This window comes from Bombus fervidus, chromosome 15, assembly GCF_041682495.2.
Source record: "Bombus fervidus isolate BK054 chromosome 15, iyBomFerv1, whole genome shotgun sequence".
In the NCBI taxonomy this organism is placed as follows: domain Eukaryota; kingdom Metazoa; phylum Arthropoda; class Insecta; order Hymenoptera; family Apidae; genus Bombus; species Bombus fervidus.
Window position 1 is genome coordinate 5,924,422 of NC_091531.1, and position 25,934 is coordinate 5,950,355.

General features: G+C 41.7%; 1 protein-coding gene across 5 annotated transcripts in view; it reads left to right on the plus strand.

Moving 5' to 3' along the window:
• Alpha-man-iib (alpha-Mannosidase class II b) overlaps positions 1-25,934 on the plus strand; it is a 180,384-nt gene that overhangs the window by 140,751 nt on the left and 13,699 nt on the right. For all 5 annotated transcript variants that reach the window (XM_072018031.1, XM_072018034.1, XM_072018035.1 and 2 more), the window contains 3 exons: positions 9,355-9,447; positions 17,705-17,877; positions 20,559-20,692. In XM_072018031.1, the coding sequence (XP_071874132.1) occupies positions 9,355-9,447; positions 17,705-17,877; positions 20,559-20,692 (400 nt within the window). The remainder of the gene's footprint in view (positions 1-9,354; positions 9,448-17,704; positions 17,878-20,558; positions 20,693-25,934) is intronic.

Consider the following 25,934-nt stretch of genomic DNA (forward strand, 5'->3'; position numbering starts at 1 on the left):
CTATACTTATACTTATTTCAATATGTTTTTCTATTACAAGTTCATCCACTCGTTCCTCTATCAGTCAACCTCAACAATATATAAAAAAGGAAACCATATATGTAATAATTAGTATAATAATACATATAATACTTAAGAGTCAGATGATGTTTCTAATTATGAAACTTTGTGGAATCCGTATATTCAAATCCCTTCATCAAAGACCCAGTTCAAGGCTAACATCTATACAGGTTGTACTTATACTTGTACTTATTCCAATATATTTTTCTATTACAAATTCCTGCAGTCGTTCTTCTATCAGCCAACCTGAACAATTTGAAATGCGCGATTTTTCGTCAAAATTTGTTCGTTTCCTCGAATTAAGAACCTTCCTCGTTTAAATTTATTTAACAACGAGCCAATTATTGTGGGCCCGGTAATCTTTGGAGTTTGAAGGTTTTAGGAGGAAAATACTTCTACTTCTCGTGTTCTTTAAGTTTCGTTGAAGAGTAAAACTGGAAATTTAAATTATCTAACTACTCACCTTGTTCTATATTTGTTCTATATTTTAGCCACTGCGAAACTTAACAACGTTTATTTGGAAACTTTCATACCGAGGTATTGCAATCTTGAAATGCGTAAAAGCAGAGCTTAAATGTTTGTAGAACGTAATTTTGTTAATACTACGTGCGCTGTAATTATCCTTTGCATGGAGAACATGTAAATAAAAATATGTGGCAAAGTAATAAACGAGGAATACGATATTTCACTGTAATAATCCAGCATCAAATGAATCTTTGAACAGATGTAAATTATTTCTCGTTTTTCCACGTACTTCTACCACGAAATTTCCCATTTCCTTTGGTTTTTCTGCGCCAACTAACTCACGAATAATCATAAAACGACTGCTTTCCATTTCAAACGCAATTCCTCTCGTTGTTTGTCGTGTATTATTTTCAGTAATATCGCTTAAAATATTATCGTCGCCAGTAATTGCCGACCTTTTCCACTTGGTTCATCTTCTAATGAGAAATCACCAGCTTCGAATTTCGCCGAGAATAAAACCCTACAACCGGCTCAACGTTTACGTAACCTGCTGCGAATACTAAATTTATAATTTCAACGATTTTTCTGCTACCCTCTGTCTCCTTTCGAACTAATATTCGAAAAATTCACCAGGATATTCCTGACGAGTGGAAATTCAGCAATTGTACTCCTATCATTCGTGGACGACACGATACAGGAAATTAAAATTAGAAAAGTTTCGCGTGCTTTTCACGAAAAATTTCATTCGCTGATATAATTCTGACACATCCGGTGCAATGATTTATCGTACGCTGCGTGTACCGATTCATCGACTTGAGGCACGCGCATCCGCGTACCGATACGAAGCAAAAAAAAAAAAAAAAAAAAGAGAGAGAACACGAGCGCGTGAGGCCAATAGTTTCAGCGAAGATGTCGTCGGTAGTATTTTTCGATTACGGTAATATTGGTATCGAGGCCAGCCGGTTCGAGAGAGCGAAACGAGAGGGTCGATTTAAAAACTAACCAGAAAAGAATGAAATACAAGTGTAATTTGCAAGCTAGCCGGCCGGCAACGCGAAATTTAATGCAACGACGCGAGAAACAGAGACAGGGAGAATGGCGCGCGAATATTTTTTTTACTCCTCTTCGTCCGGCGGAAAAAATTCCTCTTCCATTCGCGTGTGGAGGTGGAGCAAGGGGGAGGAAAGGGTTTCTTGAAATTAATATTTGCAGGAGCGAGCGCAAATAATTATCGCGCGTATTTCTGTCCCACGAGCTACGGTGAATTGAATTTCCCCCGCTTTTCCTTTGGCTGACCGCCAAACGACCAGCGGGAAATATTCCTCCCCCACCCCCCACCCACTCTTTGGCAATTTAAAAAAAATGCAACTGCGATCCTTTAATTAAAAACACGGCTGACCGTCGGCCAGCTTGTTTCGACGTATCATGCGAATGAGCCGGAATTTAATTAAAAGAAACTGTCTCTGCTCAGCGCAGAGCGCTGGTATTGTCGTTTGCATAGTCTTGAATAATCTAACAATCAGTGGACCAACTTGTTTCAGTCGGATATACATAGCAGATTTGGAAAGATTGTCGGTCATGGGAATTTTGGCGGTAGGAATTTTCGTAGCTGTTCGTTAGACCGAGTACTGTTTGCAGAAATAATTAGCGTTCCTGTTGTAATTAAGATCTGTGTTTTAATTAAGATTCGCGGTGCACCGTGTTCTTACGGTGCTCGACAATTTCCGCGAAACCGCTGTAATTTTTGGTAAAATCTAATAATTGGTCCGTTCTAATGACGAGTTCGTGCACGATGGTATTTTGATGAGAAGATTGGAAAATGAACGTGTAGGTGGAAATGGTATTGATACCGTTCGCGGGAGAAATTGAAGATGATGATCTGTTTTATCGACAGGACAACACTGCGGTTCGAGCGTCGAAACACGCGAAACAACAGTAGCTACATCTTAAAAATATCGAGATTTTTGATCCGGCCTGCTTGTACCCCACGTTTGAATATCATAGAAAATCTTTGGCGAATAATTGGGAGAAAAATTTCTGCCAATTACAGAAGGTATAATTGTATCGTGTTAACCAGCTAGCTGTTCGATAAGTGTGTAAGCGATGACGAGTATATTCGTCAAACACAGATTATCTGTGGCTGTTATAATGTAGATTAACTTGTGACGAGATGACTTTTTCATTTAAATTGCAGTTTAAACAGCAAATTGTAACTACGTTTTACGAGTGACGAGTATACTCGTCGTAACATAATATTGCCACTTCTTCGTAACGAGTATACTCGTCGTAACATAATATTGCTATATCTTCGTGACGAGTATACTCGTCGTAACACAGTATATTGCCATTTCTTCGTGACGAGTATACTCGTCGTAAAACATCCAACTGGTTAATCAAGTGTCTCCATTTTTCGCGTAACATGACATTCTTTCGGAACCTATGTCTGCCGTGTTACACGAACGGATACCTGTATCTCTGTTATTTCCGTCGCGAGCCCAACCTAACGTCAAATCTAAGGCAAACTAATCTGACTCAAAGCTAATCCGTACCCGATACAAACCTAACCTATACAAATGTAATGAACGAGACATTCGCAATTCTTATGGATATCCTGCGTCACTGTCGTGCCAAATGGAAAATACTGATGCCGCGAGAAAAGCCATTTCATCGCTCGAATTCCTCTAAATGACACGTCCGTTGAAAGGAAGGTCTGCAGTCCCCTAAGAATGAACCATTCGAGCGATACCAAAGTTCAGAAACCCGGCAGACGGATAAACGAAAAGATAGATAGCCGCAGAAAATAGAGGCGCGGACGTTTGCCGTGGATAGTAGGAGGCTGTCGCTAGTCTCGGCTCTAATTTCGTTAAAGGCGCGTGAAGGCGAGGCGTAAGATCGATCGGGGGGATGAAAAGAAAGAGCCTGCCGGCGAATAATCCGCCGTTAAAAGACCGCCTCGATGGATTAGATGGGACGGGAGCCGAGCTTTTCGCTGTTTAATTAACGTCCCCGGGATTAACTCTGTTACAGGGAAGCTCGGATGATCAACGGATAATCGAGCCGGCCTTTCCGCCTCGAGGACCATCCCTTTCTCCCTCTTTCTCTCTCTTTTCGTTCCCTGTCGTCGGATTGGTTGCCTGGGAATTCAATTTCCTACAGTAACATAGTCGAAAATATGAAATCTGCAGCCAGGGATTGTTGAAAGCCACCCTGGCGGAGTCTCGCTGCTCGAAACTCCGAACAAAAGTGAGATTTAGGGTCTTCCGTGACGTATACGCGCCGCTATGGATTATTTCTAGTGTTGCCGAGGCTCAAGGTCAAGCTGCCGTTACTCTAAAACTTGTACTCCATTAGGGTTCAGCCTTCTGCTGACACGCAGCCATACTTCCCACACTTGCGAGCAACGGCCTTGGTCGAGTAACACAGTATTCTTCTCACGTGGATTCTTTTGCGACGATGCAGATTAAGAACGTTAACTATTATCGCAGTGGACTGCCGTCTAAGATTTCGACTTCTTACAACGCCAGTTGCTATAGCGCGCCAAACGTACTGCGACGCGCCAAAGAACAAAACACAGGAATTATCGCGTACTGATTCAAGAATTAAGTCCGCTTTGGTCGAGCATTAGATCGTTTTCTTCGTCGTTACCATCTTCTTACGTTACGTCTTTATTCTGTTTTTTGACATTCTTCGTATAACGAATCGCAATTTTGATATTTCCCAGTGAACAAGAAACGTCGACTCGCAAAAACGTCTCAGCAAATATTCGATGGTTGCAATCGTGGCTAAAATATGTTGAAACTTTGCAGTAAACCGCTTGATCTACTCGTTTGCGCGTTAATTCTATGGTCTCGTGCCAATTTGCGAACACTCGGTGAATACGAATTGCGACACGGTGCTTCAGGTTTTAACGCCACCTTGCTAATTCGGAATATCAAGGAAAAACCTGCTGAGAGATGTGTGCTGTTCTGAATGTGAATTACGGCGAAGGCAAAAGAGGTGCAGTGTTTCATCAGTGCGAGATGTTGGGTACATTGTGAACGCGTTGGTTATGACGCGAAAGTTGCTGCGACTACTGCGAGTTAATTTTAAGAACCATAGAATCGATATTTACACCTGGGACGATTGTGCTCGTGCTGCGACTTTTGTCCCATCAGATCACAAGAGAAAATCGTTTTATCATCTACTCGCTTTTTAATTTTATACGGCGAAAATAAATCGGAATATCGCTGCTCCGTAACGAAATCCTTGCTTTATTTCCATTTTTTAATTACACCAAAGTTACAGATACCTTGCGCTTCCCGCCATTGCTGAGAGTCTGCAGTATAAAAGTTTATTAGCTTGCCTATGATATTACGCAGTTTTATTCCTCCCTCTCGTCCTCTGCTGCAATTTCTTCTTCCTCTCAAACAAACTATATGCTTCGGTATTGGTATTTGGTATTCCAAGTACGCCGCGCCTCCTCTAATTACAAAATATTTATCATCTGAAGCGTACTTTTGTCAGCAGCGATCTCAGCTCGCCGTATACTCGAGTCTTGCTACTGCGATTTCTCAGAAATGTTCCAACGATTCACACGTTTTTACATGCAATTTGAGATTTTATCGTTGAAACTTGCTCGTTCGTGGTCTAATACGATAATATCGTTATCCCATAATACGAAGACAAGAAGAGGCAAGAATATCGGTAGCAAAGTGTCCTAATACGAAAACCTGAATCGTATTCTCCGAGTGGCTACAAAGACCATAAATCGTTGGGAAAGTTCGTGCGCGCCACTTCCATCTCGCCACTCGTCCTGCTTCTTTTTCCTCCCCCTAATTGTTTTTATTCCAGTTGCTCTTCCTCTCGGACCCCACACATCGTCTCACCGAACATGCGATCTCGCTGGACCAAGACCGATCCTTTCCCTTTCGTCAACCCATTTACCGTTCCACGATCATCCCTCTTTCCCGAAGGATACCAAAGCGTCTTTGTGCCTCCTCCAACTAATGGTGATCGAATTGCTTTCGACTGTTCTCGAGGATTCCAGATCGACCGGAACGGAATCAGTTCTTTTTCGCGTCTAGAATCCGAGCTTTTAGAGCTCTGGTGTAACGACAGCCAATCCAGGTCATTTATTTGGCTTAATTTATTAAGAACGTATAAACAATCTTCAATGGGATTTTCAGGATAGAATTCGCAATATTCGAGTAACTTTCCGCTAAAGGAAATCTGCGAGAAAAAGTAGACCACAAGGGTTCGATGAATTTAAAAAGGAGAATTTTTTTAATATTTTTTATTGCGAGTTAGGTTGTAAATGGGGATAGTTTGGTAAAATCTTAGTGAGTAATTGTCTGAAGGGTCCTGTGACGATTATTCGATGGCCAGACTTTGGGAGATCGATAGCCACTCGGCTAAAGATTTTTCAGATATTTAAAATACAGAATTTTTAAAATATTTTTTATTGCAAATTAGGTTGGAAATCGGCGATATTTTGGTAGCACCTTGACCCTTTGCACTCGTATGTCGAGTGTGACTCGACATCAGTTTTTATCTGAGGAACTCCTTTGTCGAGTCCCACTCGACGTTCTTTCAGCCTCACCTTCTTTTGTGAAACGTGCGAAAGAAAAGCAGGATTGCATCCTGGAAATTGTTTCAAGATATATCATACACTTAAAAATTACAAAATACAACAGTAGCGTGAATAAAACTGATATTTAAATGAATTTCTTTCTTACTTTATTTAAATTGTCTTACTTTTTAGTTGAAGTAAATTTCAAATAAAACATTTAAAAGCTTTGGGAGCTGCTGCTAACGAAATTGAAATAAAATTCGGAGTGCAAAGGGTTTATGAGTAATTGTCTGAAAGGTCCTGTGGCAATTAATCGACGACCAGACTTTGGAAGATCAACAGCCACTCGGCTAAGATTTTTTTAAACAATTTGAGGTGCCCGATATTTAAAATTTAGAATTTTTAAAATACTTTTTCTTACAAATTAGATTGTAAATCAGCGATATTTTGGTAACACCTTAACGAGTAATTGTCTGAAGGGTCCTGTGGCAATTAATCGACGACCAGACTTTGGGAAATCAATAGCCACTCGGCTAAGATTTTTTAAAACAATTTGAGGTGTCCGATATTTAAAATTTAGAATTTTTAAAATACTTTTTCTTACAAATTAGATTGTAAATCTGCGATATTTCGGTAACACCTTAACGAGTAATTGTCTGAAAGGTCCTGTGGCAATTAATCGACGACCAGACTTTGGGAAATCAATAGCCACTTAGCTAAGATTTTTTAAAACAATTTGAGGTGTCCGATATTTAAAATTTAGAATTTTTAAAATACTTTTTCTTACAAATTAGATTGTAAATCTGCGATATTTCGGTAACACCTTAACGAGTAATTGTCTGAAAGGTCCTGTGGCAATTAATCGACGACCAGACTTTGGGAGATCAATAGCCACTCGGCTAAGATTTTTTAGAACAGTTTGAGGTGTCCGATATTTAAAATTTAGAATTTTTAAAATACTTTTTCTTACAAATTAGATTGTAAATCAGCGATATTTTGGTAACACCTTAATGAGTAATTGTCTGAAAGGTCCTGTGGCAATTAATCGACGACCGGACTTTGGGAGATCAATAGCCACTCGGTTAAGATTTTTTAAAACAATTTGAGGTGTCCGATATTTAAAATTTAGAATTTTTAAAATACTTTTTCTTACAAATTAGATTGTAAATCTGCGATATTTCGGTAACACCTTAACGAGTAATTGTCTGAAAGGTCCTGTGGCAATTAATCGACGACCAGACTTTGGGAAATCAATAGCCACTCGGCTAAGATTTTTTAAAACAATTTGAGGTGTCCGATATTTAAAATTTAGAATTTTTAAAATACTTTTTCTTACAAATTAGATTGTAAATCTGCGATATTTCGGTAACACCTTAACGAGTAATTGTCTGAAAGGTCCTGTGGCAATTAATCGACGACCGGACTTTGGGAGATCAATAGCCACTCGGCTAAGATTTTTTAGAACAGTTTGAGGTGCTCGAGCCTCGATAACCACTTGGCCAATTTATTCGAACGGTAGCAAGTAGCATCGGGCTTCTTCTTCCTCTAAATCAGTTTAGTAGTCAATGAGCACTTGGCCGACGGTTTTTCGCAGTAATCAGCCACGCTTGCCTTCCAAGGCTTTTATCCGCTCGACACCTGACCGAAGCCCTCGAGTAGTCGGATAAGTCAACTTCCAGCCAATGGCCACTTGGCCAATATTTTCCGAAGCCGTTGGGCTTCGGTTTCTCACCAGCTTTTATCCACTCAACGCCTGCTCAGAAGCTTCACGCTTAAATCAGTCTTTAACCTGTGTTTCCTAGATCAATTACAGCGGAACCTCGGTAACTCGAACCTCGGAGGAACCAAGCCAACATCTTCGAATCACAGACGTTTCACAGGTTTGTCGAAATTTTCGAAGGAAACAGGTTCGACGAACGAAAGTTCGACGCGCAGAGGCTTCGCGTTCATCTTTTCAGGAATCGTCAGTGCTTTAATTAATTTTGAGAAATGTGATTCTAAAATTCACTTGATCTGACTTCTCAACGAGTGATCACTGAAAGCAAGGCGATAACGTTGCCCGGAACACGACAGTGAGAGAATTTCAAAGGCGCTGTAGGCGTGAAGCCTTCTTCGCTCGTACCTGGTCGCGTTTTCGTTATCGACCAAGGTATCACGTCGAGGCAATTACGACGATAAAGCCGTCGTTTAATGGAACGCGCGAACAGCGCACAGCCAACAATCCCGTGAACCAAAATGATCATCGATTCTCAACAAATATTCGCCTTTATACGTCCAGATCTTCTGCCCTGTCCAACCGCAAGATCGCTTCTATCAAATTTCGATCTTTCCATTCGTTACCGTACTTTTTCTAAAAATCAGAAACTATACAAATTTCGCCAGGAAAGTCTGTGAAGCACCAAAATTTATTTTTTCCCAACGACATTCCAATCAAATTTTTTATTTATTTTTTTCCAACGACAAAAGACCATTCTACAATCTCGACGCATTACTCGCGATCACAACGGATGACTTACAACTTGTCAGCTTTCCTATACCGTAAAGGCGTTCAGTGTGTGTATGTGTACATGTGTCTGTATGTGTATATATGTATGTGTGTGTATGCATGCATAGGTGTGTACGTATGTATGTACGTGCATGCATGTGTGTATGTATATATGTGTGTGCGTGCGTGTGTATGTATGTACTTATGCATCTGTGTGCATGTGTATATGTATATATTTATGTGTATGTATGCACGTGTGCGTATGTTTGTATGTACAAATGTATGTTTGTACATGCATGCGCGTGTGTATATATGTATGTATGTTGTCTGTATACATGTATATATATATATATGTATTTGTGTATGCGTGTGTATGCATGTATGTGTGTTTGTTCAGGAAGCCACTGCAGCAAGCAGTGAATTAGTAGAGGAGTCGCAGTAACGGTTCTGTCATTAACCAGCATCGTTAATAACCGGAGCTCGCACATTCTTATCGTTAGTCGTAAATTGTATGACTCGTTGCATCGATGCTAGTGGTGGTATCGTGGTGGAAAGTCGTTCAGCCGAATGTTACTCCCTCGTCCCTGCTTATCGGCCAGCCGATGATTAATTATTAATTAAAAAGAGCCAGGTAATGCGTTACAGCAGCATAAAAATCGGGCGTCCGGCTGATTTTCATTTGCGGTTCGACGAGATGCTTGGCAAATTTGCATATTACCGCGGTTCCTCGTCTGCTTATCGAACAGCAGGATAGTTGCATGTACGTAACTGAATTGTCTCTGTGTTTCTGTTACAGCCGTCGTGGATGCGCAGCCGGGAATACTGGGACGACAGCTTCGAGACTCGTTACGTGGTGCTCAGGAAAGATCCGACGAGGCCGCCGTTGAAGGTAATTATGCCATCGTTAACGTTATCGTTTGTCAACCGTTTGCGCGCGCGCTATCGTCACCGCCCGATTCTATTTCACGCGCGGAGATTCTGCACTTTCTGCGGCTGAGAATATCAACCAGCATGGAAATACGAATTCTTAATGAGCGATGAAGGAAAGGAAAGAGGAGAAAAGAACACCAGGAAGCATAAGAAAGTAGCGTTTAACGCTGGAACTACCACACCAGTGAACTTGACTGGTTTTACAATTTTATTTTTAAAATTCCTACTTCGTGTTATACTTTCTTCCGCGATGGTGTAATGACTTTCGCAACGATAACTAAAAGAATAATATAATGAATTTTATTTTGTTTTCTATCTATTCGAACTGGAAATAATTTTGTATTAAGGCTACTTATACCAATAGCAGTGAAAAAGACTGGTACTTGTCAAAGTGTAAAAGGATCCTGCAATCTGTTTATCGAACCCCAATTAACCAGTTTCCTCGTTTTCTACAACTTGCCACACGTTTTTAAAATTTCTACCGCGTATCATTCGATACGACGATATCGGTTATCAGGAAAATTCCGGATCGATCGCTGAATCGCTAGATGCTAACGCTAGAAATACCACAGCAATCAAAACGACTGGTTCTACAATTTTATAAACGTGTCAATCCTCGTTCAAAGATCCCAAATGGATTAATAATAGCAAAAATGTACTACGTAACATGGAATTGCTTCTGTAAGAAAGTAATAAATCAATAAATATACAAATATATTTGGTAAAAATAGCTTCGTGTTAACTATCGGTAGTTCTAGTGTTAAGGGAAATATAGATAGCACAGAATGGCTGTGCTATTTGATGTGCCATGGTGGAAGAAATTAAATGCCTCGGTGCAGGAACCAAATACAGGTAAATGCGGGTTTATGGGAAAATAGAACGAAACTGAATTAAATACGATTCCTTTGAGCAATTGCGCCATAGTATTCTGCGCTTAAAAAGTCATCCATGTGACAAATGATATAAGAAACGATATTTTTTACAATTGTAAAAAGTATTGAGATTAGCGGAAATTTTCATCGCGTTCCTTTTCTCCGGTTCTCGAACTCTGCTACAGCGAAATCGTGTTATAGATGTATTAAGCTGTCGGAAATGTGTCTTCCTTTCGCAAACGTGTCTTTTACAACAGTGCACCTTCGTACAAACGTGAAAACAAGTCTGTGAAATGTCGCGGTATTTATGCCGACTGAACAAAATGGATCGTTCGTAATTCGAAAAAATAATATAAAACAAAAAACGTCTATTATTTTCTCATAAAACGAAAGAAACTTTTCGGACAACCTAATACCTGTACTTTCCCAATTGCCAAACCGTCTTACATGGAATCCGTGTTCTAAGAATACCGTGTTCTGCGTGGGACACCTGTACAAGTTTCATGTGACATGCATTTGCCCGATATTTCGTATCAAAGTACTCGATAATAGTCGCCAGAGGTGCAAAAATTGTCGCCTAAACAAAGGATGTGAAAAAATAATTCTTCTATGATGGAAGACACATCGTGGCTGTCAAAAAGCGCCAAAAAAATAGCCTTCCGAAGGATCGCGCGAATTTTTCTGCCGTTAAAAATCCTCCAATTGTACCAATGTAATGTATAGGAGAATCGTGGATGTGATTTAGGTGTGTGCAGCTCTGGCCATGTCGCGGTTTTCCAGCAAACCTTTGTGCAACGATTCCCTTGACCAGCGGTTCCCTTGGCCCTTGACGCTAATGGGAATGTTTCATTAAAACTCACGTGGTCGGGAGAGAAAACTCTAGGCGCTTGCTCGTCCGAGAATTTTCAATATTTAGCCTCATAGCTCGTTTATTTATTCGACCGGATAAAACTCCCTGGTTTTTTCACCGGAGCGGCTCGAGTGCTCGATAATGAATCCCCGGCTCGGTCGATAAGTTGCGCCTTTCGCGATGTTCGCTGAAAACTGTGGATCGTCAAGCTTGTTGAATACCGCGGTGAATGCACGAAGCGGATTTGAGCGGACGCTTGTAATCTGCAAGAAGCTTACTTCTCTGTTCGATCGCTGTTTTTATAACGTGGAATAACCGCGCAAAATTTGTTCACCTAAATGCCAACGATCATCGATTGGAGCAAACTCGTATAATTGTAACGAGAGGAAAGTAAGAAAGAAAATTTATGACATCGTTTTCAGCTCCTCTACTCCGACTGTAACTCGTTTCGAGTAAATTCTGACGATCGTGGGTCTTGAAGAAGAGTCAGTTTGCTATGGCGAAATCTCAGAATGCGTATCCGATCAGCCAGAGGCAAAACACAGATTAGAGGGTCGGAAGGGTTGAACGCAGCGGAGAAGAATGAACACGATGCGACGATAATCTGATCTGTGTAATGAAGCGATAGGAAAGCAACGCGGTGGATGGAAAGGTGCGTTTATAACGCAGGCCTGGGCCAAGCTCAGCACAGGGATCGTACGTGCTCGGCAACGGAGCCTCAAGGCGGATCCGCGCGGCGAGCAACTTCGTTAACGAATCTGCGAAATGCCTTGGATGCGTCGGCTTAATTAGCTCGCAAACGTGAATGCCAGGCTGCCGTTGCCAGGTGCGACCGGAAGTGAAAGGTGAATCTCCCCGTACGAAGTTGCTGCTCGATCGGTTCGATGCACCCCCGATACGCCGTCACATCTGCTCGTTAGGATGAAACATATCCCCGTGCCATGATGAATTTCAATGTTCGCTGAAAAAGAGCAAAAATCCGACGATTTTTTCATCGCGGCAAACAAGATCCACCGTTTCTATGGAATATTCAAGTTAGGCGCTTTTGTTCCCTTCCGAATTCACAATCTGGACTGCAGCTTTCGTTTCGAATTTTCGATAAAAATTCTATGCTAACGTATCATTTATCCACGTGCAGTTACAGAATGTAATAGTCAAGTCGTGCAGTCACAGAGAATCATAGTCAAGTCGTGCAGTCACAGAGAGTCACAGTCAAGTCGTGCAGTTTCAGAATATAATAGTCAAGTCATGCAGTTACAGAGTGTCATAGTCAAGTCGTGCAGTCACAGAGAGTCACAGTCAAGTCGTGCAGTTTCAGAATATAATAGTCAAGTCGTGCAGTTACAGAGAGTCATAGTCAAGTCGTACAGTCACAAATAGTCACAGTCGAGTCGTGCAGTTTCAGAATATAATAGTCAAGTCATGCAGTTTCAGAGTGTCATAGTCAAGTCGTGCAGTCATAGAGAGTCACAGTCAAGTCGTGCAGTTTCAGAATATAATAGTCAAGTCATGCAGTTTCAGAATGTAATAGTCAAGTCGTACAGTTATAGAGTGTCATAGTCAATTCGTGCAGTCACAAAGAGTCATAGACAAGTCTTGCAGTTTCAGAATATAATAGTCAAGTCATGCAGTTTCAGAATGTAATAGTCAAGTCGTGCAGTTACAGAGAGTCATAGTCAAGTCGTGCAGTCACAAATAGTCACAGTCGAGTCGTGCAGTTTCAGAATATAATAGTCAAGTCATGCAGTTTCAGAGTGTCATAGTCAAGTCGTGCAGTCACAGAGAGTCACAGTCAAGTCGTGCAGTTTCAGAATATAATAGTCAAGTCATGCAGTTTCAGAATGTAATAGTCAAGTCGTACAGTTATAGAATGTCATAGTCAATTCGTGCAGTCACAAAGAGTCATAGACAAGTCTTGCAGTTTCAGAATATAATAGTCAAGTCATGCAGTTTCAGAATGTAATAGTCAAGTCATGCAGTTACAGATAGTCATAATCAAGTCGTGCAGTTTCAGAATATAATAGTCAAGTCATGCAGTTACAGACAGTAACAGTGAAGTCATGCAGTTTCAGAATGTAATAGACAAGTCATGCAGTTGCAGATAATCATAATCAAGTCGTGCAGTTGCAACGATTTTTGAAACTACCTGTAGACATTTAGTTTCTCGGTACGTCGAATAGGAGAAAAGGGAATTGAATCGCGTGGTAGCCTCTGAATAAAAAAGAAGAAGAAAAAAAAGAAGAAGCGTTTCAACTAGCACGAAACTGCATTTGGTTGGAGAAAATTCAATCAGGCTCACAGTTTCGCGATCTCCTGGTACGGAATCGCAAATCAAAGAAGTCGACAGATGGAAGACGTCGATCGGTGGTGCTCGTCGTCTATGCGGTGAATTTTTCTCCACGATATTATCTTCTCAGTTTTACCTTGTCGGTTATCTATCCCCGGAAGAAAAGCACTATAACCTTGTTAGGCAAGATTGCAGAATATTGGCGTGTTTATGACGCTACGGTACCGTGAATGGACGACATCGAGTACTGAACATATCTTACCATATCCCTACACGTATTCTTACATCGTGCTACACGAGGCAACTTTTCACTTTTCAAAAAAAATGCATAGATACGTATGGTATTTAAATTTGGACCGAATATCGTTATCAAAATTCTAATAGAAAATTTGCCAAATACCAGGCGCATCTACTTGCTACGAAAATACCCGAGAAAGAGACAAAATGAAAAACGCACAAAGAGAGTTAGAAGAATTTCCAAAAGAATCTGAACACGAGAATTTCTTCCTGAAAAATCCTACGATATAAAACCTGTTCCATCTAAAATTCCTGATCCGGACATCGATTTAAAAAAAAAGACCGCTGAAACAGCGGAGAAGAATTTCCATATTAAGTCGGTGTATTCAGCAGAACGAGAGGCAGTTGAAATGACGACAAAATGGCCACTGGTGGGTATTAAAATGGCGGTGAAGTAATTCGAACGATGGATTCGGCAAACAAGCGTGGAAATCGCGGAGGAGAGGCGAAGAACGGAAGGAAGGATAAGCAGAATGGGAAGTGGAAGGTGCGTCGGATGCATTCCACGACTAGATCGGCATTGTTGTGCGCGTTTTCGAAAAGGCCACCGCCCACCATTGTACCTGGCCGACAATGGCCTGATGAGCCAGTATTGTCGAACTTGTCGAACTCCGGCACGATGAAAGGGCCGAGGGGAAGCCGCGTCCGAAGTCCCCCGGCAAGTACGTGCCTCCTGGGACTCGATGAAATCGCTTTCGTCCGGGAACCACTTCCGTCCAAATATTTGTTCCGTCATTCCAACTCCGTACTTTCGATCCAACAATTATTAATCCTGTTTTTCTTCTGAGCTGTTGGACCCTCTGCTACCAGCATCCATAATTCTCCACAAGGGAAACAGTGGCCAGATTGGACCGAGTACTTCTGAAACATTCAGTCGATTGTTATTCGGTTAGGAAGCTTGCGGATCGATGGAGAATGGGTTTGATAGTATCATTTGGTCTGCGGTCGATTTATACCGAGTCGCAACTCCGAGTCTCCTGATGCTTCTGAAGAGATTAGATTCGAGTTAGGTTAGAAAGATTGGATTGAATGTTGAGGCCAGGACAAAGATTGTTTATTCTTCTTGAAGATGCCAGTGGATAAATTGGACCGGGTATTTCTCAGTAATACAGTTGAATGCTGTTAAGCTGGATTCATCGAATCTCCTGACGATATGATTCTGATAAAATAAGATCGAAGGCGAATCTGTCTTAAGCAGCTGTCCGCATTCTCGAGCTTCGGATGGACGAGAACGTTCTTTCCACCTAATGAGCTTCTGCTTAAACTTACTTTTCCTATCGATCGACGAAAGTACAGATCGAAATCGTGGAAACAGGAAGAAGACGGTGATCACCTGAAAACGAACTGGCTTTTGGTTCTCACGAAAGGACGCATTAGACTAGGGAAGAAGTTGCGCGAAGTTTGCAAGTTGCCAGGCCGGAAATTAACCTGTACAGCTCGTGATGCACTTTTGGCGGCGACTTCTCCTTTGAGAGTGACGTAGAAACCTGGATATAAAGTCGTCAGAGTGCCTGACTCCGGAGACATGTTTCCGGCGGTTGCAGTTCTCTAATTTATGATAACCTATGTACACAGTGTCCGATTAATCTTCTAATTCCTCAAGAAAAATTAAGGCTCGTAAGCTAAATTTGGATTAAATTGCGATTAGAGTATTTCCCACGAGAACACCAATGTCTAAGGAATTGTATCGCTCGGCATGATTGACGTAGAGTACTAAACACGTAGCAGTGGAGAGAGACATGATAGGTGAAGGTAAACAGCGTTCGAGATACGAGATACATTTAGGTCGTAAGAGACGTCCTCGTAAAAAGTACGTCTGCTCTGGTAAAATGTTGATGTGGTTGCCTATCGCGACTGGGGAAATGTAATGGAACGGTCACGAGTCGCTTGTCGTCCTCTGCTTACCCTCTTCCACCCTTTAACTCTCTCTCCGCGTTGCTTCTTTTCCTTTCCGGCGAGAACTACCGCCAGCCAGCGCGCTTATTAACGTTATTTATTCACATAATAGCAGTGCTTTCTTATGCATACAGGATAGCAGTGTAACAGGAAGAAGAAAAAAGAAGAAGAAAGGTGAAACGTTAAGAGCACAAAAATTAGGTGCTATGGAACCGGTGTAAAGCACGAAAAACGTGTTAGCGTTGGAGTACTGATTGGAAAAAATAAATCAAAGTCCATGCAATTGTCTCTAGAGGAAAGGTCAACCGCTGACAGCTTTCGTATTTAAAACTGTCCATTCCGTTTAGAGGACGACGATTCGAAGAAGTAGCCGGCAAAGTTATCGGGAGACTGAGCGATCGAACGGATCGTACTAGCTGAGAAGAGGAGATCAATGAAGAGTGAAGGGGCAGGGGTGTATTAAAGGGGCGCACTGATCCGGGCCGCGATCGTCTCATGCATACGAATAAGCCTTCCTTGATATCTCCCGCGGCGGTTTCCGGTAGTAGCCGGCTTATTAAACGCTCTGGATGATCGATCTGTAATTAACGCTCGTCTTCGTGAACGACAATTCGACAGTTGGCACGAACCTACTGGAATATCAATTTAGAGAAGTTCCACAATTCTCACCTATTTCTTGCTTATTGACAGCAGAGGATGGTTCGATAGCTTCTCGATAAAATAAAATAAAATGAATGGATCGGCTGAATCTTATAGAATGCGATTCAAATCATCGATCCAGCTGAAATGGAGAGGGAGGGAGGGGGTTGGTCCGGTCGGTCGAGTAATAAACGGGGGCGCATAACAGGGATTTGTCAGTGACCTATGCACAGTTTAACGTGCCGCGGCTTCCACGCTGATTATGAGCGAATGGATATCGGTTTATTGTAATCCTTTGTGGCAGCGGTTCTCAATCAGAAGCCGAGCGAAGTGTTTTCTTTTTCCCATCATGACCGAGCGAAACGGGTCGCTGTGTGAAAGATCAAACAAGCGGCGCGTTAAATATTCATAAAAGAGAGGCTGTGAAAGCCGATGGGTAGAGGAGAATGACGGGAAAAATTGAAGCGTCGGTGCCGACCGGTATGAATTTTCATTAACGCGAACTTTCGGCCCGGCCGAAAATCAAATTGACTTCGACGAATTTCAAATGCAATTTCGAATCTCCACTGAAATCTGCATGCTCCACGCTGCAACCAACAAAGTCGCCGCGTTAATCGTCGTATTAGTTACGAAAAAGTTAGGTTAACCTAGATGTCGCTCGTGCAATCCCCTAGAATGTAGCTTCCCCTAGGGAGATTGAATTATCTGTGTACGTAGACCGGAGGAAAGGCAATTTTTCTCGAAATTTCCCCGTTCCACGTGGTCGACAATGAACAACAATCAAGCCAGCCAGGCTTACGGCTGAATGAGCCAATGGTAAATCGTAATGAGTCCTGCAAATTGTTTTACGAGCGATGCTGGCTGGCGTGCGGCCGCATTACAGGCTCGACCCAGCGGTGTATCAATTACGAAATAATGTCGTTATCGTGGCGAGCGTGGAACGGCCTAATTAACGAATTTCTGCGTCGAACTCGTCGATCACGACCGGTTGAGAACCACTATCTGGCTATTTCAGTTAGAAATTCGTTAAGTCCTGGATCAGAACGGCCCGACTCATTTTGATCGGAATATATATATATACATATTTAATATATAATATTTTCAGCAAATATACCGATACATTTAATTGCGACAATGGAGAAGCTAGTATCGTGACTCTTGTTGCAGTTACATAACCTAAAAACTGATCGTTTCGATCTACATCTGTTAGCCAGGATTCAGCTGTGTTAGCCGATAAACGAATTCAAACTCCATGAAATTGCAAACCTTTTGACGTTTCGCGTTCAAATGAAAGTTAGAATTGCTATGGGAACTTCTTTTTCACATATGAAGGTTTACGGACAGATAGTAAGAGTATATTTTTTTGTTGTTTCAGGTGATCCTGGTGCCCCACAGTCATACAGATCCAGGATGGTTGAAAACGTTCGAGCAGTACTTCCACAGCTCCACCAGGAGCATCTTGAACAACATGGTCTCGAAGCTTCAGCAGTGGCCCAACATGACTTTCATCTGGAGCGAAGTGTCCTTTTTGTCACTTTGGTGGGAAAGGTGAGTAATATGGGAACACGTGATAGAGGGGATTGGAACAGAGTAGAATACATGAATACAAATGATAAAAATCACATACACGGGAAAAGAGAGTATAGTGAGATGCTGTGGACGAATGGTAGCTTTTCCTCTGATCGACGACAGTCGTCATTTTTCAACATCTTTGGCAATTCTCGCCACGTGTCCCACTCAGGAGGATTTACCATATTTTGCTTACCATAATACGAGTACAAACGCGTATACAAAAATATTCCACAATAACAATCTACATCCTATCCATCAAAAACAGTATAAACGCGCTAAAATTATCGTCGGTAGATGCAATGGAAACGGGCTTATTTTCTGCAGTATCGTTCTTGTCTCTAGTCGTTCGATTGCCCCGGCCACAAAGCTCATCGGTAACATCGTTTTTTATGCCCACGTTAGGAGCTGGCGTTGTACGTGGCTCGCGAAGACGACAGTCGTAAAGGGCGCCATTAGGGGCGGTCGATGGCGGCTGAGATGGCCTAGCTTGAAAGAGCAGTTAAAGCATCCCCTTACGATGGATGGAATATCCGCTAGAATCTTCCTGTGCTTCCCTTTTTTTTCTTTTTTTTTTTTTTTTTTTTTTAACGATCGAAAAAGAATCCAGGGATAAAGATGAGGAAGTATCGCGAGCATAAAAGGGAATCGCGAAAGGACAATGAGATGAGATCCCCACCTACCACTCCTATAGAAGGACTTCTTTATGAAATTGACGGTGGATCGAATTCTGTCCAGCACCGGCTGGGACAAGGGATCATTTCCGATTCAGGGAAACGGAAATCGTCTGGATAGCGATCCAGGAAAACGGAAATCGCCTCGATACCGATCCCCGGCTATCGTTCCGTAAGAGGATCACGTGGAAAGGGGAATAGATTTCCGTGGACTTAGCTCGGCGACCGTGTGTTCGCGTGTCGTGAGCTTCTTCCTGAAACGAGGCTGTCATAAAATGGCCCATTAGAACGAGGAACGGCAGCGTCATGGTGCTTCGGGTTTAGGTAATATCCGGCGGATCGAAAACCACCTCCTTCCTTAACAACCTGCAACGCCACGACTGAGAACGAGCCTCTTTTGTACTATACTATGTAGCAGGAATTGTTGGGTCGTTGCAGCAGAGGAGTTCTTGTTTCCTCGTGAGCCAGCGTGAATTTGAGCTTAATGCGAAGTTCTGAAGGAGATTTCGTATAATTAGTGAGTCTGAGTAGTAGGAGAAAAGGGAGGAAAAGGCGAGACACCGAGGGTAATTGGCTGGGATAGGTCAGAGCGTGTTTGACTGTCTCCGGACTGACTCGAGTTTCGAATTCCCACGGACTCGGATCGATTTTCACCAGGCGAAAAATTATTTTCACTTGCATCCCTTTTTACTATATCCCTAGTGCGCTCTACAGGTGAAAGAATTTTACAACCACTGAAAAGTACTGAAAAGTGGTCAAAGTATTTGATCAATGTATGTGAAAATGGAAGTTGAAAGTACGTAGTGTACTCAAGAAGATGGAAATGCAACCAATGGGATTTGAACTTGGAATGCACGTTTCTCTCCACCAGTGAGTCTCTCTGACTGAAAGCTTCGTAGTATTCTACATAGCGAAGGTCCGTGATACTTTTAAAGGTACTTCTAGATTCTCTGCTTCACCGAGGATCAATCCGTGTACGAAGTGTTAACCGGAAAACCTAAAGACGTCTTGGTGCAAATTGACGACTTCCTCGGCATTTGGGTTATCGAAGAGCGGAAACGGTAGTAGAACGGAATTTGTTGGTGGTTTACGGACCGACGTGAACCGCAAGGAGGCGGCCATTGCGGCCTGCGTGGGATCACGTAAATCCCCGACCCACTGGAATGCGCCCCGGCTATAAATATGATTTGTATCACGGATTGTATCGTGCGAAATTACAAGTTGCGGCGTAACACGTTACACCCCCTCCCCCGTTATCTGCGATGTAACTTACAATTACTTGACCTGTATATCAGCCGCACGTTGTAAGGCATTCATGCTTAACCTCCTTGGATAGTGAATTATACTTCCAGGAATGTCTTTGCAGTTCTACAATCCTGGAAACTTTCGCTTCCCTCGAAGCCAATTTAACGTCTGGCGGTATAACCTGAAAAGTGATTGATAACCACTCGCAAACTATTGTAAAATCTAGATAAACTTGAAACTATGCATAGAGATTCGTATATGTTATCAGAGTCGAAATGTACTAAAGTGCAAAAGTGCTGACTGCGTCGGAGATACGAAAGCAGCTATGTTCTCGACGTGCAAATTTTCCAAGTTGAGGATGGGGTGGACCGTGAAACGAAAGCATAGAGGAAATTTAGTTAGATCTGATCATCGTGTAAACTTCATGACCTTAACCTAAACGGGAGAAAAGCTGCAGAGGATATTGCAGAAGCAATGCGAGATTTGTGGCGGTTTTATGGCAGACATAAACGTTTTAACGAGGGAGCTGACCTCTCACGGGAGTATTAAGCCCGGTACGCAATTCTTCTCCCGATCGATCATGAATTCTGATGTTAGTCGACGTTGAACCATCGATTTCAACTCACGAACAACATAAATATCATCCGCAAATTGTAATCGATCTACGTTTGGAAATTTTCAGGTTAGGAAGCTAGAAATACATATTCAGCTAAAATATTTGGCTTTCCTGTTCATTTACAGTGCCCATCCCACCAAGAAGATGGTCGTGAAAAGGTTAGTGAAAGATGGCAGGCTGGAGATGACCACAGGGGGCTGGGTGATGACAGACGAAGCAACGTCGCACATCTACGCCATGTTGGATCAGCTGATCGAGGGTGAGTGCGGCCATCTTGAATTTTTATCGCTTCTGAATAGATCAGCATATTCAGGGCCAATATAAAACGGTATAAAATTAGAGGAAATGGAAATTGGGTATAACATAGAACGCAATAACCCACGTTTCCTTTATTCGAAAGAATTTTTACTTAATCTCGATTTCTTGGAGGTGATGAAAAGGATCTTCGCAGGAATTGCCTGAAGGGTTCTTAACGCCCTCTGATTGCAGAAGAAAAAGGAATCTGGCTGGTTTAATGCCAGAATTTTATCGTACCCTAGAATTCCTCTCATTAAAGTTGAGACCTCCATGATACTAACCGCGCCATAATAATTACCATTCCCTTAAATACGTCCCGGCGTTATCGCTGTCTCGTGGTCATTAAGCGCGTTCGTGATCCAGGCTATGACGTTTGAGAATCCTCAGGAACTTCCTGATGATCCTGGAATCCTTCTTCAAGGACCAATATATTGTATACGAAATCAGCCGGACCATTATTGTCTTCCTGTCAGAATTGGATTTATATTGTCATGGGCGATAAGTGGCGAAGGAGTTTGATGAATTATTAAATTCGTCTCAAAGTTTCTATTATGAAAATAGCCTTTAAAAGGTTTATCCAAGGAATCTTCGTTCTTCGCATCTTTCTTTATTTTGAGATTAAAATAAAATTACGATATAAACTAGTTTCGAAGTATTTAGACAAAAATGCCCAAGTTGGCGATCAAAAAGGTTAGAACGTTTTGGCCAGAATCGAGTGGACCAAATTTGTCGGGATATTTAAACCGCAATTTCTGTTCTCTGCAGCAGGGATTCTCTGCGCTTGATCGATTTGGGTCGGTTTGGAAATCCTTCGGGTCTGTTCCGACTGATAGCAATATAGGAGGATTTGTTGGTAACGTGTTGCGTTTTCGACGTTACATATTCACATACAGAATATTTGCCGATATATCGGCGTGTAATGCCCGCGAGCACGCATATTGACCGCGGCTGGCCTGGATATTTAACGTTCTAAGCGCGAACCGACCGCATACATATTCAGAAGCCTAATAATTGGAAGTTAATATAGCCTGCTCGGTATTATTTCAATGGAACGTGTGGACCGGCTACACAAGTTGCCGTGTAAATTGCAAACCTGAATGCAAACCAGTATGTCCTTGAATGAAGGAAATCGTGTGGCTTCGTTGCCAATCTGTAATAAGAGAATCACGAAAAATAATATTCTGGGAAAAAAAAGGAGAAGTAAAAAAAAGGTCTTTCGAGATAATTTTATAGATTTTGTCGTTTATATATTCGCACACTTTTCTTTTACATTCATTTATTGGATATTTATTTATTTTATTTTCAATTTATTTTTCATCATTTTATATTACCATATTTCCTGTTAACGAGAGTTTCTCTCGTTTCTTTTATAAATAGAGAAAGAGGATGACAGCAAAAATCGTGGTTGTAGAGGAAGAAATTACTCATTCCCCTGAGGTAGTCAGACAACCTGATACCAACGCTACATATTTCACTTTGTTTCCTTCTGTATCTCTAAATTAGCTTCACAGACATTACAGCGTCGGATCTCAAATTGACTTCATCTCGCAGGCAACGTCGAAGTTACCAACAGAAAACGTCCTCGAACCATTTGTTCGCGGGATGAGCTGTCGAGAACCGGCAGAATCGGCCAGACGATAAAGGATCGAGAGATCTTTGGAAACCTCGGTATCTCTCGGTGGATCCAGTGTAAATATCGCGGGAGAAAAGCGTTCATGGCCGCGTGCTATCGCGCAGCATGGAATTTCTGCTCTTCTCTAGCTGCTAGAGAACACAGGAATCCACCGTTGGAAATACAGGGAAGCGCAATCGAAGGAAAGTCCTGGCGGCGATATTACGTGGCTGAGATCCACCCACTTCGGGCTTGCCGGGTGAATATCCTCGACGAAAGCTTCTCCCGTGTATAAAGGATGTAATTTAAGTCCACCAGAATACGCGGAGCATCTCTCTGCGATCCTCTTTCCTTTGGATTCTCTTCGCCATTGATCTTTTTTTCTTTTATTTTTTATGATTCCAGCGATAATTCGCTTCTGAGAACCTTTTTGTGCCGATTTCGTTGAGAATCGAAGTTTGAAGAGGTTACGTGTGGTTTGATAAGCAAAGAATTCGTCCAGTGTAGCTGAGTAATTTTTTTATGGTCTAGAGCCTCTGATTCCTTCATTTTCGTTGCTGGTCTATGCGATAAGATCTTCTTCTTAATTGATTTTACGTGAAATCGAAGTTTGGGGGGGTTGGATTTGGTTTGAATGAATAATGGGGGTTCGTGAGATCGATTAGAGTAAGTTTTTAAAGGTTCTGATGGATGTTCTTCTTCCTGATCTTCTTTTATTGGTTCTTTTGATGGTCCACGTGATGGATCATAGTTGAGATCCTTTTTCGAATTCATATTGAGTTTGTATAGGTTGAATTAGGTTTGAACATAAATTAGGAAGCTTGTAGACCCATCAGTGATAACTTTTTGAACATTTTCAATATCGATCATTCCTTTTAAACTGGTTCTGCATTTTCTTAATGAAACTAATATTATTACTTGCAACTGTGTGATCTAGCATTTTGTGATTGCTGATTTTTACAACCTCGTGCGCACGTCTAAATTATTTCTCCATCCAAATATACACTCTCAGCTTCTAAAGCATGCCTTTTGCAAACGGATCCCGTGGTCCCGTTTTAATCAGATTACTTGTGTCGTTCTAACCATCCACCAAGGAGAACGGCTTATTACAATCGCTTCGAAACCTCCCCAAGCGTCTCGTAATTAGCTTTCCCCTCTTTCCCTCCAAGTATCGTCTCAGAAACAGGCGACTAGCCCTCTTTGAACATCTCGAATCGCGACTTTTGAACGTAAATGGCACCAGGTAGAGGCGGAATTACATTTGGAAAAAAAACAAGGACGCCACTTAATTGCGTTTCGCGGGAGTAATCGTCGAGCTTTTCTTCCGGGAGAAGTAAAGTGTCGCGTGGATTCCTTTGTGCCACGCCAGGCGAAATGCGCCCGTTCCTTTGTCTCCCGTTTCTGCTCGAAAAACAACCTGACGTTTGTCGCGGTCGCTTTGAAACTTGACTGGTCGGCAGAAATAAATAACTAATACTTTATTTTAGACCTTTTTGCAGCTTGAAGAAAGTTTCTCATTTGTGAGTCAATCCTCGATATTTTTAAGCTGACCGAGAAAATGTTCTCGATGCTGCAGCGTCGTTTGGATCCGTGAAAAAGTCGTCAAATGATAGATTTTTAGGTTATTTCCTGTACCAATCTTTAAACGTTTATTGTGATCGTCTTAAATGAAGGTAAAGAGAGGTTAGGTGGTGAATCAGGTTGGTTCGTAGGTTAGGTGTATTTGAATTGTCATTTCAGGACTACGAAATTGTTGGAAATGAGAATCGAGATAGAAACGATCGGTTTGAGGTTAGGTTTTCACGGTAGGTGGCGCACATAGGCAAAATTATGCATCTCGCAACGACAAATCCAAGCGTCACGGATCGTGAACGGATAAGCGTAATTTACGATCACGAACGCGTCTAATTCCGATCGCACCTGTTCGATCAATAGAACGATTGATTTATCGAAGCCCACGTAAGGGGACAATAGCGCCGGCCAACGATAATAAACCACCCCATTGTTTAGCAGAGGAAATCGCGAGCTATAGCCGTCGTTGAGCGGCAAATTAATTATCCGTTTCAGATAACCAATTCCCTGACGGCAGTTTATCCCAATCAGGTCAAAGCTTTTACTTTGAAAAATAGATTTAAACAGTTTAATGTTTCGAAACTTTTAGGTTCGAATCAGCTATAATTTATTACTTTCAGATTCAGGAATAGGATTAGGTTATTAAATATTAGTAATAATTAAAATATTATAAGAAACTCGGTATGCTTTTGAGGTTAGAAAACGGTTGAGGTTAAAGAAGGGAATAAAAGTAAAAGAATTTCGCAGAATTATTCGACCAGAAACCGAAGCGTACTAAGATGGATGTTAACAGCTGAGATTAAAGCGACATGGAAGAGCTGAGTTGGTGGATTAAGCGAGCACTAAAATCCAGAATCCTCTAAAATAATGGGAGATAAGGGATGGAGAAGAGGTATCGACAATTGCAGAAATCGAGATAACCGCGATCCTGGCGTCGAACACGCAGGAAGCCCGATAATAACCGGAAGTGCACCGGGACGAGTCCATTACCGGTCTGTCCCGAAACGCCGAGCTCGTTTCGGTCGGTCCCTGAGAATTAGCAACAGCTAACGAGCCCCGTTATCTACGTAATCGATTCCATCACAGAAGATTCGCATCTTGCGCCAGCTAATTTCCTCCCCTAGACCGAGATTATACAAAAAGTTTCAAATTTTCAGAAATAATTTTGCAAATCTAGGTTAAACAGAAATACGTTATTAGACTAGCTGCATTCAATCGCTGAGTATAAACCAGATATTATTTATAGGTTAGGTTTGGGACAAGGTTTTAGTCATGACCAGACAAAACTAGGTTAAGTTAGATTAGACTCAGATGGATCATAGGCATGATACCAGGTTAAGTTTGCCTTAGATCGATTTGGATTTGAGTTTGGATTATGATCTTAGGCATACCAGGATATTATATATATCTAGGTTTAGTTTGAACTATGCTTAGGTTAGATTTAGGTTCGAATCCGATTTGGTTAAGATCGTGAACGAGATCAAAATGTTTGTACTAGCTTAAGTTCGATCTGAACTAAATGTTAAACCTGAGTCAATTATTAATTAAATCTGATCTGGAATCATTTTTACATTTCGTAACTTTGATCGTGAAATATCATCCAAGTATTATTTTTAGGTTATATTGTGAATCATGTCTAGAAGCATATCTAGAATGGTACTATATTCGATATAAAAGTCGTCATCGTCGATCTCTATAAATAAATTCTTCGGCAAAACTGCCTATAAAAGTACGGGAAAGTACTTTATTTCTCTTCTAAGACTACATATACCTTCCTATAGCATTTCCTAGAGTCTGAAGAAGCTGGTGGTATCTTTGATTCTGCTGAAATAAGAGCAACAAGTGGCGCGCGGTATTTATTATCCTTCCGTTTGCTCGCAGCTCTTCTGGCTGACTAATGCGACGCCTCGCTACTAGACGAGTCTGTCAGTGATAGAGGTCGACGTTCTATCGAACGGTACAAGTAGTCGCGGAACGTGTCGCGTCAGACGGCTGCCAGTAACGTTGGACGTTTTAAGGT